Source organism: Bombus pascuorum, chromosome 2 (assembly GCF_905332965.1).
Source record: "Bombus pascuorum chromosome 2, iyBomPasc1.1, whole genome shotgun sequence".
NCBI lineage: Eukaryota > Metazoa > Arthropoda > Insecta > Hymenoptera > Apidae > Bombus > Bombus pascuorum.
The window spans coordinates 18158784-18174222 of NC_083489.1; the positions used below are offsets into that span (position 1 = coordinate 18158784).

General features: G+C 33.5%; 1 protein-coding gene and 1 long non-coding RNA gene across 2 annotated transcripts in view; one reads left to right on the plus strand and one right to left on the minus strand.

Moving 5' to 3' along the window:
- Positions 1–15439, plus strand: part of LOC132916766 (neuroplastin) — a 17052-nt gene continuing 1613 nt past the window's right edge. Inside the window, exons 1-4 of the mRNA XM_060977085.1 lie at positions 1–741; positions 10215–10478; positions 14208–14456; positions 14732–15176. Of these exons, the coding sequence (XP_060833068.1) occupies positions 669–741; positions 10215–10478; positions 14208–14456; positions 14732–15176 (1031 nt within the window). The 5' untranslated portion in view covers positions 1–668. The remainder of the gene's footprint in view (positions 742–10214; positions 10479–14207; positions 14457–14731; positions 15177–15439) is intronic.
- Positions 7516–8264, minus strand: LOC132916769 (uncharacterized). Its single transcript, XR_009660191.1, has 3 exons — positions 8193–8264; positions 7802–8119; positions 7516–7568 (listed from the first exon to the last, which is right to left on the minus strand). It is a non-coding gene; the product is annotated as an uncharacterized LOC132916769 (long non-coding RNA).

Here is a 15439-nt window from a genome sequence, read left to right on the forward strand (position 1 = left end):
CCGTAGAGGACGTGTGTGAGCAGTGTACGTCGGAGAGCGAAAAGGAGGGAATAACGATCGAGAAAGTAAGAGCGAAGTCCGCGCAGAAAATTAAAGCAGAAGACAGTGGGCAGCCATTTTTCCCTGATACTGCTGTTTCTGCGGTTCTGTGGTGCTAATTGTCGAATTCCTTAACGATTTCGAGTTCGAGACTCGAGATCCGGTAGGAATAAAAGGAGGAAACAGGTGCTGTAAGACTGAGAGAATTTCGGTGTTGTTTTGTGCACACACCGAGATAAAAAAATAATAACCGTGCGAAGAGATAACGATAAGAGGAGTTGAGACGTCAATGATACGGCGTGGCTCGAAGTGACGAGTGCGTGTGTAAATGATCGGCAGAGAGTAGTGGGGCTTCATCATAGTTGGCTGAGAGTGGACAGCCGAAAAGGAGAAGCTGTCTACAACGGGAAGGGTGTTGTAGGAAGGCGACAGTGACGGTGACGGTGACGACGACGGCTAAGATACGACAACCACGGCAGCGATCACGAAAACGAAGATACGGCAGCCCTACATAGGTGTCATTATTCTGTGATTCGTCTAGGGATCCCTAGAAACTCGCCTCGTATCGAATCGTTAAGTATCGCAAAGTGCACACAGTCACGCGCCACCGCGTACATTAGCGCCACGAGATGGAGAGGCGAGCTGCTTTTGTGCTGCTGGGGATGCTATATTTAGCGGGCACCCTCGTCATGGTCCAGGCAGGTGAGATTTATCCTCTCTTTCGGATTGCCTACCATTCTGCCATTCATTTAGTCCATTTTCCCATTTATTATCTTTTATTCCTTACACTCCCGTCACATTGTCAAGTCGTATTCGGAAACTATTATTCGAACTTCCTTCTGTTTTAAGAAGATAGTACCTTCTTCCAGAAGTATTTGATCGAAATGAGATATTTGTCGAGTTGAAAATCTTACGCGTTTTATAGTTTTCGGTTATAGTAGGTGCGTGATCTGACGAAGTGTCGTTCTGACGAATAAAACATCCGAGACACAATGTAAGATTGTTAGTAAGAATCTATGTATATATTTGATTATTCAGACAATTAATAACATTGTCAATATTTCCAGGTTCTTAACATCATTGTATAATATTGACAATATTGTACCAGCAATATATAATGATTCTTTTAGTTCAGAATCTTGAAATATTGATAATATATATTGATAGTCTGAGGGCACCCTAACGTATTTGTTGAATTAGTTTCGTAGAAAACATATTTACTGTATCCGTAGATTACATGTGTAACTACAAAAAATTGACGTACAGAGGCTGATGTTACTAGCGAAGAATAAAGAATGTCAATCGAATCTTGTTTCTGGGAAAAATGTCCTTTCTAACAGACACTTCTCAGTTTTTCTCTCGTTTCTTTAAAATTTTCTGTAACAACAAATTTTTCTCTCCTCGCTTCAACATAATCATTACAATTATTGACATGTATTTTGATTATAATCTGACGAGTTTCAAAAATTCATTGATACTATGACGTACATGTCACATGGTGTCTAAACCGCATCCTTATCGTACGTGCTAATTGCAAGCAAAGTTCTCATTAAATTGAATACAGTTACACATTTTACATACTCCATATACAAAAATTACCGTTTTAAATTAAAAATATTTCTTTGAAACATAATTTCCGCCAATATTTCGCGTTAATGCAAGCGACATGTCTTGTTAGATTATGAAATTCTATTTTTAGTTTTGATTATACCGCATTGCGTTAGAAATGCGAGTATCTCAACGCAGAGATGGAATACGTGATGCCATCAACTCATCCTCAACCACGACTCTTTTTATGAATTGTATGAATATTTGAACGACTTTCATCACCAGATTACATGAAGTGATTTTAAAACAGAATTTAGATATGGGATAACAATATTTCATATCTCTCTATTCTCTCTCAGTAGCACTCACGTGTGTCCTAATCAACCGTCTTACTTCCACGGTAAGATTAGGTAAGGTTATTTCTGGAATCTTTCCCATATCGATATTTGAAATTTTGTTCGAATATGATACATGTCGGTGTGGTGATGTTTGGTAGTGTTCGTGCAGAAATTGATTCCAACTGTATCGAAGTTTATAGGCAATGGTACATAATTTCTTGATGCTATTACATATATATATAAAAATACATGTAAATGCATATACATATATTTTTTAATAATACGATATATATATTTTTTTTTAAGTTAAATAGTGCGATCTATATATTTAATTTAAACAGTGAAATATATATATCTTTTAATTTAAGTAATAAAGTATATATATTTCTTTTTTATAGTGCAATGTTGTTCAATATGTCACATAAAAGTGTGTAGGCAAGAATTTAAGCATGAAGTTTGAAATATAATCTGGTAATCGGGTAGAGTAATGTATCGACTAAATTTTGACCTTTGCGGTCATTGGAGTTGCGCACCTCTGGTTATACCGACGCAAGACACCGAGATTCGGTCGCATTCGATGCAGCTACATTCCGAGAGACGTACGCAAAGTACTCACGCCAAGCAACTTTTGTTGCGTAACAATTGACCCTATTTTACTAATCCACCCAGAAAACTTTACTTACTTCTAGTGATCGTTACACGGAAGTTAATGTTTGGCCGGTAATTACGTAAATCGCCAGATTTTCCATCATGATAGTACGGCCAGTTAAGTTTGATTGATAAATACGCTATGGTGCGTGAGAACACGTTTTCAGCTATTATTTGCTAACTTTTACAACTACTTTTACTACGATGTATACAAAAAGTACATGTATAATCGTTCTTTATATTCAAAATCAATAGTTTCATTTATCATACATTTATCATCTATATCATAAGAAAAGAACACCAAAATTTTAAATCTTATTTGAAAACTACAGGAGAAAAACAGGATGAGTGAGGTTCTTCATTTTATTAAGACTATACTTCGTTCAGTCGATTTTTGAAATGAATATTTTTTTTTTTGTAAAACTTGATGAATTTATATAATATCTTGTTCCTTTCAAGGTCATATTAGAATGTTCCTATCAAATAATATGAAATTTAGAAGATAAAAAGGAGGTTATCAGATTTTTTCTATTAAATATTTATTTATTAAACTGGAAGAAAACGTTCATAGAGCTGTGAAAATGTGTCGCGTGAAAAGTTTTCAAGCGTTCGTCAGAATACTTATATTTAGACTAGAGTCTACGAATATAATTTCCATTTTGTCTGCGATGTGTTATGGGATGGGCAAGCCGAACGTTTCTTATGTATAATATATTTCACCGCAAGATTCAACAGATTTAGTTTTCGTTTTGATACAAGTTCGAATTCTTACATAGTTATATTTGCAATTTTGTAAAATTGATATTCAGATTATCATAGATTGGCCGTTTATATTTTTAGTCCGCGTGCCTTGTTTATTGAAATGTAAACTTAACCTCCATTCTCTAGCACGGTGAATGTTTTCATCCGCTCTGTTTTGCCATTGCTTGTAAACCAGACGAGAAGAATGCTTACGTCTAACCCTGGGAGCGCCTGTCTATTTTTGACCCTTTAAGATGTACCATAGGATAATGCAACGGTAACAACGGCATGCAAACTTCAAACTCCATCGAACATATTTCTCAAATAATTTTCTGTGGTTTGTGAATCATTTTATTCTTAGAAAAAAGAGAAAAAAGAATTTATATGAAATTCAAATTTATCTTATACCAGAATCGATTCTCTTTATTCACAAAATTTTCTTTATCGCGAGATCAATATCTACTGCTTTAAATGAAAAAGAACACATAATACAGATATTGACTTGGTTGTTTGTATTTTATATAATCGAACATGTTATATATTATTCGTATGATAAATAAAATTTAAGAAATAACAACATCGACTCTAAATAGTATTTTATATAAGTTATAAAAATATATGAGTTTGTGGATGTTCGTGCATTTATAGAAAACTAAGAAAAGAAAAAGTACAAAATTTGCAGAATGTATGTAATATGAAAAAGTATAAAATATCCAAGTGTTATCAGATTTACTAGGTGAGAGAAATTCCTATTTAGGTTTCATTTTTTAAATCATTTTGATAAAAATCTAAATTTACATAAATATTATAAATGACTTAAAATATTATAATGACATTTATAAATGACTTAAAAAGTGTTTCTAATTTTTCATCAAAAGGATTAGAGAAAATATCTCGATATCTGTCCATTATTCACGGTAGTGGGCATGAGTGCGCCGATCGATTCCGAATGTAAACGTTTTTTGCCGAGTTCACTATTCTATACCCTGCCCGTAGAACGCGAAGGCATGAACAATTTCGTGCGCTTCAATCGATCGCTTTCTTACGTGTTATTCTATCGATAAGTAAGCAGACAGTGCTACCAGGCAACTAGAATGACTAGCGACCCTCGTTTAACTAACTAGGGCGACGTTTTTGGTTTACTTGTTCCGCCATATATTCCCACATCAAGGATCGTTTTATGCATCACCAAAATAAATTCATTAGAGTATCTTTAGTTTATTACATAACTGTTACTCGATCGAACTGACTGAAAACTTTTGTCTTTCTGTATTCTAGGTCTGGGTTAGGTCTAGGTTAGAACTGATCTCGAATGCTAGTCACTACCTATATATAGATAATCCATGGCGATTGATTAAAAGGATTCATTAAAAGTTTTATCTCAACTTATTGATTTTATCAGGCTTATTACTAATCTTTATTCTAAGAATGTTGAATAAATTGTTTTTTTGTTTTTCCATTTAACTTGTATGATTTTAAAAGATTGTCTTTTCAAATAATTACAATCCTATTGACGTTTTATTCTTCATCAGTTTCGGCTGAAAAGGAATAATCATGAATTCTCATTAATGTATCATCCGTTCGTCGAACGATAAACTAATAATCTAATTATCGATGATTTAAGAATATATTATTTCTTCATGATAGTGTGAAGTGTAATGAGTCGTTATGGTGAATCATACTGCCTAGCCAATGCCCGACCTTTGTTACAGCTGCTGGCAAATACAACTATGATGTATACGGACTCGTATGCAGTGTTGTAGCATATTTATAATTTTACTGATTCGTCATCGAAATGGTAGGTCGTGTGACCTCGCGTACCCATTGCTGCTTTGCAGCTTATATTTGTCGAGAATTAGGTAGGTTTATTCAATTAATTTAAAATACCAGTAATCGTCCTGGGGAGTTACATTATATTACGAGCAAATTATTAAACTAAAACGGATTATGTATAAAATTAATATAGGTTATGGTCAGTTATTGATATGAAAAGTATTGGCTGAAAAGTAGAAAGAGTGAGTATTTTTTTATCGATATTACTTACCGATAATTCAAATAACATTTCTTTTGAGTTACGTTGAATCATCATAGAATTCTCATGCATGTTGACTTTCTATACAATATTATTCGTGTAAGGCGAAATTTGTTCGCAACAGGCATCCTTACGAATTCCAATGGTGTGTAGTTATGTGTAATTTTTGAACTGTAATTAGGTGCCAAAAAGAATGCATTTTAATGTACACGTAGGGAGCACGTAGTTGGATAGTTTGGTATTATTTAACATCACGATGCAAAACAGTGTTGTACGAAGTTGTTACAGAAATCCATGAAAACACCTGACCCGAAATAATCTCTCGAATCGAGATGAAGCACTTTGTAGCCTATTTTATTTTTGATTAACTAACCTTTTGAAATAACTCAAAGACTCATCCTTTTCGAATTTTAATCTTTTTTACTTCACTTGTAGGATTAAATTGTTTTGTTATTATGAATGTATTAAGTTTGTTCCAACATAGATAGGGATAACCCTAGTGATTTTCTAAGAAAATTGTTAATGGGCTCATGTGATGTGGTTACTATGGAAACTCGAAGACGAAAAAAGATGGCGGAAGAATTTCTCTTGTTCTGTACTTGTCATCCAATCAATGAATTTGCTTCATCTTCGAAGATCGAATATATTTGGCACGTGACCATGTTTACAATTCCAACGTTCTTCCTTCGTATGTCTTTTCAGATACAGATTGGTACCGTAAATCATCGCATGCGTATCGTTGGCAAACGTGTATCTTGTGGCTACGTACCTACTACCCCTCCCCGAGGATGACGTAAGAGAAGCAGGATCTCTTATTGACTGGTTGACGTAAACATACGTAAACACACGTAGATTGGCCCATGTTTGCTCTATTTAAACACAAAATGGGACAAATTAAACAAAAAGGCAATTTGAGGATACTTCATCGCATTTCAAACTTAATTACCCGCTCATTTTCTTTGTATGTATTAGGTCAGAAGGTGTATTCCCATCTGAATTGCACGCGATCAAGTTAGATACTATTTCAGGAGGCAACCTGAATTTTGTTACGTCATTGAATTAGTCGAATTAAGTATGAAAATTACGGTCTTTGTAAAAGAGTAACCAGAGACTCTAAAAAAGTTTTTTTTTTGTCAAAGTTTCACTTATTCGTTAAATTATTCGAAGTTACGTGATAAAAGAGGCGTCTTGTATAGGTTGAGAACTTTCATTACGTTTTTCACATCTATCTGGTGAAAGTCATTTGGAGAAGATTAAGTTGACAGCTTTGTTGAAAAAAGCATTTTTATCTTCTACTATAGACTACGTGAATCTTGTTCACCTTTACAAATATTGGTATCTTCTGAACGTTCATGTTTGTTTAGCTACTGGCCTTTCCGATATCGGTTTTCAAGCGCTGCATGTCTCGTTTAGCTCGAGATAATATCGAAACTCGAGGACAGGACAGAAGGTTATGTTAGAGGAAAAATCACTTAAGTAGCTCGTGTACGGAATTGCGTGATAAATGAAGCATAAGTTCACTTGAGAACATAATCTTTAGTTTGAGTTTAGGGATGTTTGTTGGTCTTGTTAAATGACTAACTTTCTGTTAATTCTAAGTCAATATAGATTAATTTACAATGCTTATGGGACAATGCATTACTCATCGATATTGTTCATTTTGTAAGTCAAACCTTTTAATCTGAATAATGTTTGATTTAGTCACTCAGAATAATCTCTTGTAAACATTTTATAAAAATTGTTTTTCTCTTTTGCATTTTTACACATCAGTGATTAATTTATATAAATACTGATTATATCACTAAAACCGAACAATTTGTATATTATGTGATTTTGTATATTCGTGTATACGTACTTTTTCCAAGAATTATAAAACATGTACGAAGTTGTTCAATTCCTCAGTAGTTTCACTTATCTGCTGGGCTTACTGGAGCAGAAAAATTGTAATGTATTCCTATTGGAAAAACTCTCTAGCTCTACTCTTTTACATCGAGCTGATGAGTTTATCAGGAGATGCAACGACCGTCTTTTAAGCGACCCATATTTGAAATTCATTTATCTTCTAAGCTTGTTGGTTAGCGTGCGAGTGAATTAATAATGTGGCGAAATTGGATGGACATAGAAACTGCATGTGCAAATTGAGTTGGTGATAAATATGCTTGGTCACTGTGTGAAATATTTGGTCATTTGTTCAGCTTGCTAACTTCATTCTTATTTAGAATCTGAAATAAAAAATAATAATATATAAGTTGAATAAAACATAATAAATAGGATGAATAACTCATTTTTGGAACTTGAAACTAAAATTACTGCTTTAACTCTTTAATTGCACGAACCATATGCTTATTTTTTCTCTGAACGAGTTCAGTGGTTCCAACATTATAATGGTTAGAAATTTTCGACCTTTGACATTGTCAGGATGATAGAACGTGTTTATGTGCATTGGCTATCTTACGTTTGTGCTCCATCTCGCGAGTATGTGCAAGTCCAACTTGCCAAATTGCGTCCTAGATCACGGAGCGTCCCAATTCCTGCGTCCTCCATCGTGTTCTCTATATTTTTGCATAAAGAGACGTTCGAAGATTTTCCAACTCCTCTGGCATGAGTTCCTGTGAGCGTTCCACATGGAACTCGGTATCTCCAGACCAAACAAAAAACGATACTGCGTAGTTCCAGTTCGGTCCAGTTGGAGGCAGTTCGTTGTGCGAATACAATAAGTTCTCTTCTGCTGGAATATTTTTACTTCGAATTAAATGTACATTTAAGTTTATTTCTAAAACAAGCAAGTTATGTGAAAGCATTAGCTACCACTACAATTCTTTTGTTTAAAATTATAAATTATAAACATTTGATATTTTTGTGATAATATTTAGGTTAGGTTTTCCAACAATCATTTCTAGGGAAAAATAAATGAAAAACTATAATGTTAATAAAATTAAGGAAATATAATCTAAAGGGTTATTCAATTTCGAAGTCATTTGGTCATTTTTGGTAGAATTCCAAAGGTCGATTTTGCTAACGTTATTAAAACCATCAAAGATCGATTCTGCGTCAGTGGTGCCATTAGAAGTCGCATGGTCGGTCACGCGGTAACAGTTTGAATTACGAATGAACGGCAGGCTTCCAACTCCCTTTTACAACCGCGCCTAGGTAGAGCCACATAATTCTGCAATATAGTCACTTCTGATGCTTAAGGTTATATGGCACGTGTTCTTCGTGCTATCGATCCCTTTTCCATCCATCTGCGTTCTAGTACACCTCCGACTTTGTAAACAGAGTGGCTCGACTCTCTTGTTCTTTATCTTATCCGTTTTCTCTATAAACTTCTGACGCTTCACATCTTTCTCTTTGTTCTTTTTATCTCTCTTATAAAATTTCGTAATTAAAAACTTAAATTATAAATTCGTTAAACAACTAGCGATGATCTTCAATCTAGAAATAATTGTTGAAATAAAGGTCATTCGATTATATTCCTAATGTAATTGCGTTACGTAAATGTTTAAATTGCAAACAATCATCGATTCTTATAGGTGTCTCTTGGTCGCAGTGTATTCTTAAATCGGTTAACAAGGAAGGCAGAAGCCAGTACAGCCATTTTATAGGTCAGCCCGATGTGTTCGTGATTATCAGTCTCTTTTCCCTGAGCCTGCATGCATTATAATTTCATCTGGTCGAGTTGGTGTCTACGAGGACGACGGGGTGTTGTAAAAGAATAAATCGCTAAAAATAAATAGGAATTGCCGAGCGTGTATGTCCTCTGCTCCGTGGAACCGGATCAACGTGTTCGTTACCGATGTTCCTGCATTCTTGCCGCTCCACTGTCGTGATTGACTTTTTGGCGCCGGCCGGTTCCGACTCACCGTTGCGAGTCCATCGACTAGAGTGCTATTTTCTACCGAATCTGAAGTGAAGAAAACCATGTTCGATGCATAGCAGGAAAATTCCTTCTTTAGCCTCTTTTATTTATTATTATTTAGCTTACTTCCTTTCTGGATTCCGTATACTATACAAAAATACTCCGTATACTCAAGCAAAAATAAGCAGGAAGAATCTAGGGACATTTTGAAGAAATTTTAGAAAGCGATTATACGTATATATAACGAAGATTTAGTAATTATTCCTTTACGATTAAGAATATAAAATAAATATAAAAGTATTTAAACACTTACTATGAATGGAACTTTTAATGAATATATTATGTGTGGTTTTTTTTTTTTATTTTTATTTTATTTTGGTTTTTACAATTTGTCCTGAAGGACATTTGGTAAAGTGTTATATCTCATTGGTAAATAAAAAAATAAAATAAAATAAATATAGCATGTGGGTGGCTACCCCCAGCGGGGTGCCAGCTTCGTGTTTTCTAAGTTATATCTTTTATGTTTATGTGTGGTATGGAAAATATTTTTCAATTTTATTGTACATACTGTAATGAGACAGGACTATCATGTAATTCAAAAAATTTTCTATGGTAAGTGTCTGAATACTTTCATGAGCCACTGTAGGTAATATAAATTGTTTTCTTGGAGAGGGAAATATTTATAAAAAAAATACAACGTTAGAATACCACTACTATAAACAGATTTCAAAGCTCTACAAGGAAAAGTTATCATATAGTATAATACATTATGCAGCACCATGATGTGCTAACTAGGAAACCTTAAAATTAAATCCCGATTGATAACGTGTGATCAGACCTTATATTGAGAAAGCCTGCCGTAGACTTAGCAAAAGAATGACTATATCTCTTCAGGAACAGCACACTCGTGATCTGTTCCTCGTAGAAACCAGATGCTCGTACAAGTCATTATCTCCGGATGATTGTTGTCGTACACCCCTTGATGTGTGCTCGTATGTTCTTCCCGATAAAGTAACCTACAAGGGAGCATCGGTCGTGCACGAGAATCAACCTTGGTCGATCGAGTGTAGCGACTTGAAGCCGGATGATATGATCAGATGGACCAGAAACGGACAATCGTTGGAACCAGAACTGGCTAGTGGTCAGTTGACGGTTCAATCGCCGGTGGGAACAGGAAGCAGCACTCTGCGAGCGATGCATGCCACGGATAACCATCATGGGGACTATAAATGCACGCAGGACAGCGATGAGTTATTTCATCTGTGGATAAATTTTGGTTCGTATATGTCGAGCTCCCTTCGCTTATAAATTTTAGACTGCGGATTTTAATGCGATTTTAGGAAATTTGGAAGTATAGAATTCACAGAATGCGCATAATGTGAATAATGTATGAAATATCCAAGGTGTATAGTGTTTCTATAATATTTGGCAGGCAAAACAATTTCTATTTTTTTAATTATATTTTTAAAAATATGAATGTGTATAAAAATCGGCAGTCTATTTATATTTTGCTATAATATTACGCTATTTATGCTTATATTCTGCTATAATGGTGTGATATTTATTTACATGCGATACTGCCCGCATAAACGTTTAAATTTTTGTTCGTTTTGCGTCTCTATCTTCATTAAAGGCCTGTTCCACAATTTCTGCATCAGTTTATACACGTTGCAACATATTTCAGTGTGTATAGGTCGCTTCATTTACATTTGTTTTCGCGCATTGTAGTTCTCAGAACATATACGCGACAGGTACGGTATCATCACGTAGATTTATTCAACTATCTCTTGGAATTATCTTTTTCCTTATGCATTTATGGGAAATCTGAAGGTGCAAAAATTCACTTAATGTATATAATATACAAAAATGTATAAAATATCCAGAGTAGAGTATTTATTATTATATCTGGTAGATGAAATAAATTTCTATTTACGTTTCATTTCTTCCATTATGTTTATAAAAATACAATAATGCATAAAAATCCGTAGTCTATCTATATAAAATAAATATGTGTGTCAAACACGATGAAGAGAGACACTAGGGATTTTTATAAAATACTTTTCGATAACTAGCCAACTTAGCGAAGCACTATCATAATTATGTATCCAGGTACGATCTGAAAATGTTTATTCGGGCAGTACTTAACTATTTTTTAAATATTCACGTATGTTGATTACATTTTGTGCTTGTTGTCCGTGTGTGCATTTTGAATAATACTTGTTTGTCTCTCCTGCATGTAAATGTAACGTAATAGATGTTATATAATTCTTGTTGCATACCAGTATGTCTTTAGGTTCTGGAATGTTAATTTTAAGAGTAATTGAAGGTGTAACAGAAGATTATAGTCTGTTTGAAATCAACTGGAAGTCGCTCCAACACTGTATGCCAGCAACATGTGTATAATTTGAAAAGCTTTCTCCATTCTTCAACTGTATTATAGGATGCAACACGAATATTGCACAAACCAGAAAGATTCATATTAACGAATGTATTGACATAACTTATACAATTATTATATAGAGTTATTTTCATTGATCAAGTATTATTGGACAAACTATAGAAAAAGCGTGATTTTGAAGGATCTTCTCATTTTTGTTTAAGTATCAAGCATATTCTTTTTTCAAGTCTCAGTATTTTAAGACAGCTTTATAGAGCAATATACCGCAGGCGGTTGTTTCTAAATAGGTACTTGTCCGAGTTTCAGGTGTCATCACTGCCCTAGATTCGAATTTGTTGAAATTGCGATACCTGTAAATTTCTCGAATCGATGAAGAGACATATTGCTAATGACTATCCACCGGCTGTCATTGATCAATCCTTCATTCATTAACCCATACGAAAGTTCAGAGTTCACTCTGGGATTAGGGTTATAAATCTAATGATGTTCGCCCGTTGCTCGAGCTTCTAAGTATATTTGTTTATGTGAATGATAATTGGTAATAGTAATAATAATTATTATTATTAGATACTCGGTCTTTTTCACACGTTAGCATATGGTGAAACGTATTTTATGACTTGTACAATTAACGTGGAGCTCTATACTATTGTACTCTTCCGCTTCTGATGACGCATGGTTTTATGACTACGTAGTGGTACAAACGTAAATGGTAATTAATTGCGACTAATAACCATCTTTGACTTGTTAGTGCTTGTTACTGCTTTTATTGACTGTATCATATGAGATGGAACAATGGCCTAGAGAGTATAACTGCTGGCGGACATTGCTGTGACTAAACAGAATGCGTTTCTTATGATCGTATGTGTGCAGCTTATCTATTTCGAGAATACAGTAGTATTCAAACTACAAAGTATTAAAACACATTTAGAAACCTTGTATGAATATATAGTGGAATATATATGTAAAATGTATTTGTACACCACTATATTTATTTTTGTATTTATATACCTACCAGTTAATTAATTCCAACTGTAAGAAATTTCATATAATTCAACATTTGATATTACTGAAATAAAATGTAGTAGAACCTAATAAAAAAAAACGTGTCATGGGAAAATAAGGGTGTGCACAGATACATGTACACGATGTACAAATACTTTTTCTAACCACTGTATTATGTGTTATATAAAACATTTTGAAATTTCATTAACAATGTAAGGAAATGCAACTACTATGGGTGTATTAGTAAAGGTTGAAACAAATGTAAAAATTTACATACTACAACTACAAAATATTTGATCAAGCTACATATATATTTCCCAGAGAGCACAAAAATATTTAAACAATCAATTATTCGTTATATTAATAAGCAGCAATATTCAGCGGGACTATCTTTAACGCTTACTATATGTTTAGCATTGTATATACTAATTTTTTGCTAAATATATATTTGCAGTAAACGTCTTAGACCTTCAATATACATTGTCAGATTGGTTTCAAATTTAACCAATATGATCATGTCATTCGTACCAACTATAGTGTTAATGATATTTCAAAATATTTCATATAACACATACATTATGTAGATAAATATAATTTTTTATGGTAAATGTTCAAGTACTTTCATGAATTGATATATATACATAATCTTCAGATACCTGTTCTATATACCAGTTCTATATTCCATGATGTAATTCAAACGTTACAGTGTTTTGTTATCCGTTTTATCACTGCTATTGTTTGTTTGCAATTCTTATTGTAGCGAGGCGTTTATTGTCCCGCGAGCGGAGAAGCTTGGAAAAGCCTTGAGTACATTATTTTATTCTTCCAGCTGCTAGTATCTACCCATACTTGTATTTCCAATTATTTCTTAATATGATAATATTCGTGCCAATTCCGAATTTAATGACGCTTGAAGATTCTTAGAACTTGAAGATTATTAGAAGAATAAAGATGCAATTAGATTTATCTCTGTGTAAAACTGTTTTGCTAATAAAACATTAGCTCATTGTGTTAAGGAAATTGCTGTATAAAGAAAATCTTTAAAATGCGTACCTTGCATGGAATACAACAATACATTAAGAATCTCTTTATTTTTATTTGTTTAATTAGTGGATTCATAAGGTATTTAAGCGAAGCAAAGATTTTGTACTTTTTGGTAAATAATATCAAATAATATATGTATTTTGAAACTGCTAGTATATTAAAGAACTGTATTAAAGATGTAACAGATTATGTTTATCCGGGAGTAAATCGATTCTCATGTTGCTTTTGTTAAAAATTCGAAAGATAACAACGGCCTGAACTGTTCCGATAAGAAATACTATTGAAGATAAGAAATGTAGGATCTTGAATACCTTGAGAAATTTTGAAAAATACGTTATATAATTCGCATTACGAGTCCAAATTGAATTTATAAACTCGGAGAAACAACTGAAGTTATTTTTGTTTTACTAAACAAAAATTGTAAAATTAACAAGTGTATGAAATGATGTTGGTTTGTGCTATGCAAATAGCATAGCAAGTTTGCTATTAAACAGCATCTTATGTGAAGAAAAATAAATAACTTTTGATATGAAGTAACAATTTGGTTTCTTTATGAGACAGATAAGAAGATCAGAATACTTACATCCACGGATGTTCCAATGACATTAGAATGCGCAAACAAAAGTGCAGGGGAAAAGCTGCAATGGTTTAAACAAGATATTCCCATCTATAAAGCATTAGCTGGTAACGAAGATTTAATTAAACTGGATAACGAAACAGGCACCTTGGAAGTTTTGAAGATCTCAGAAGCTGTGTATGGAAATTATACTTGTAAAGGAACCAACTATACCACAAAGTACGGGATCGTACGTAAGTATAACCTTAAAATCCTTATTCTTAAGGGTTTCAATCCTTTCTACAATACAAAACTTGCCTGCCTTCTTCTTTTCAGTTTTTAAATTTAATTTTAGTCTAATATTTATTATTTTCATTTTATTTTGTTTTTTTATAACAAAATTGTTAAACATTATATCATCTTCGAAAAATAATCTTTTACAAAGACTCCGGAATTCTGATATATTTTTTACTATATTTAATCTTTCTATTAATTTGTTTACAATATTAAAAATCTTATTTATTTGCAGCAAAACCTACTGCATACCTTCCTGATTCAACAAGTGTGGTAGAAGGAGAGAAGTTGCATTTAACATGTGCCGGTAAACAGAGTCCTGGTATTAAGGTATCATGGACATTTGGAAACCAGAATTATACGCGCAGCGCTGGTCGCGTTAAGCTCGGATGGGATCATGAAAGAAATATCTACGGAGCCGTCTTAATGGTTGAAAATATCGAGATGGACGATCGTGGTACCGTTTCCTGTAGGGTATCCTATAACTGGTCCGATACTGCTGAATCTCACGTGGCAGAGGCCCAAACATTCCTTAGGGTCAAAGACAAGCTCGCCGCACTCTGGCCCTTCTTAGGCATTTGCGTAGAGGTTATTGTTCTGTGCGCTATTATCCTAGTCTATGAGAAGAAACGAAACAAGGCTGAACTTGAGGAATCTGATACTGATCAGAGTCCTGACACGTATGTATATTCTCTACTTTTACTTATTTCTTGTTCAGTCTCAGATAATTATAGCAGTATAGTGTTTTCTCAATTTTGATTATTTCATTCTAGCCTATCTTGTAAAAGAAGCCTTCTTTATTTCATCACAAAAACAAGCAATCTTAATAATCTTAATAACAAAATCTAATATACTTTTTATTATTTCGTTAGGAAACTATTAAATTTAACTTTAAACAAATAACATTCTTCTAACATTAAAGAAAACTTCTTTCTAAAAAAAA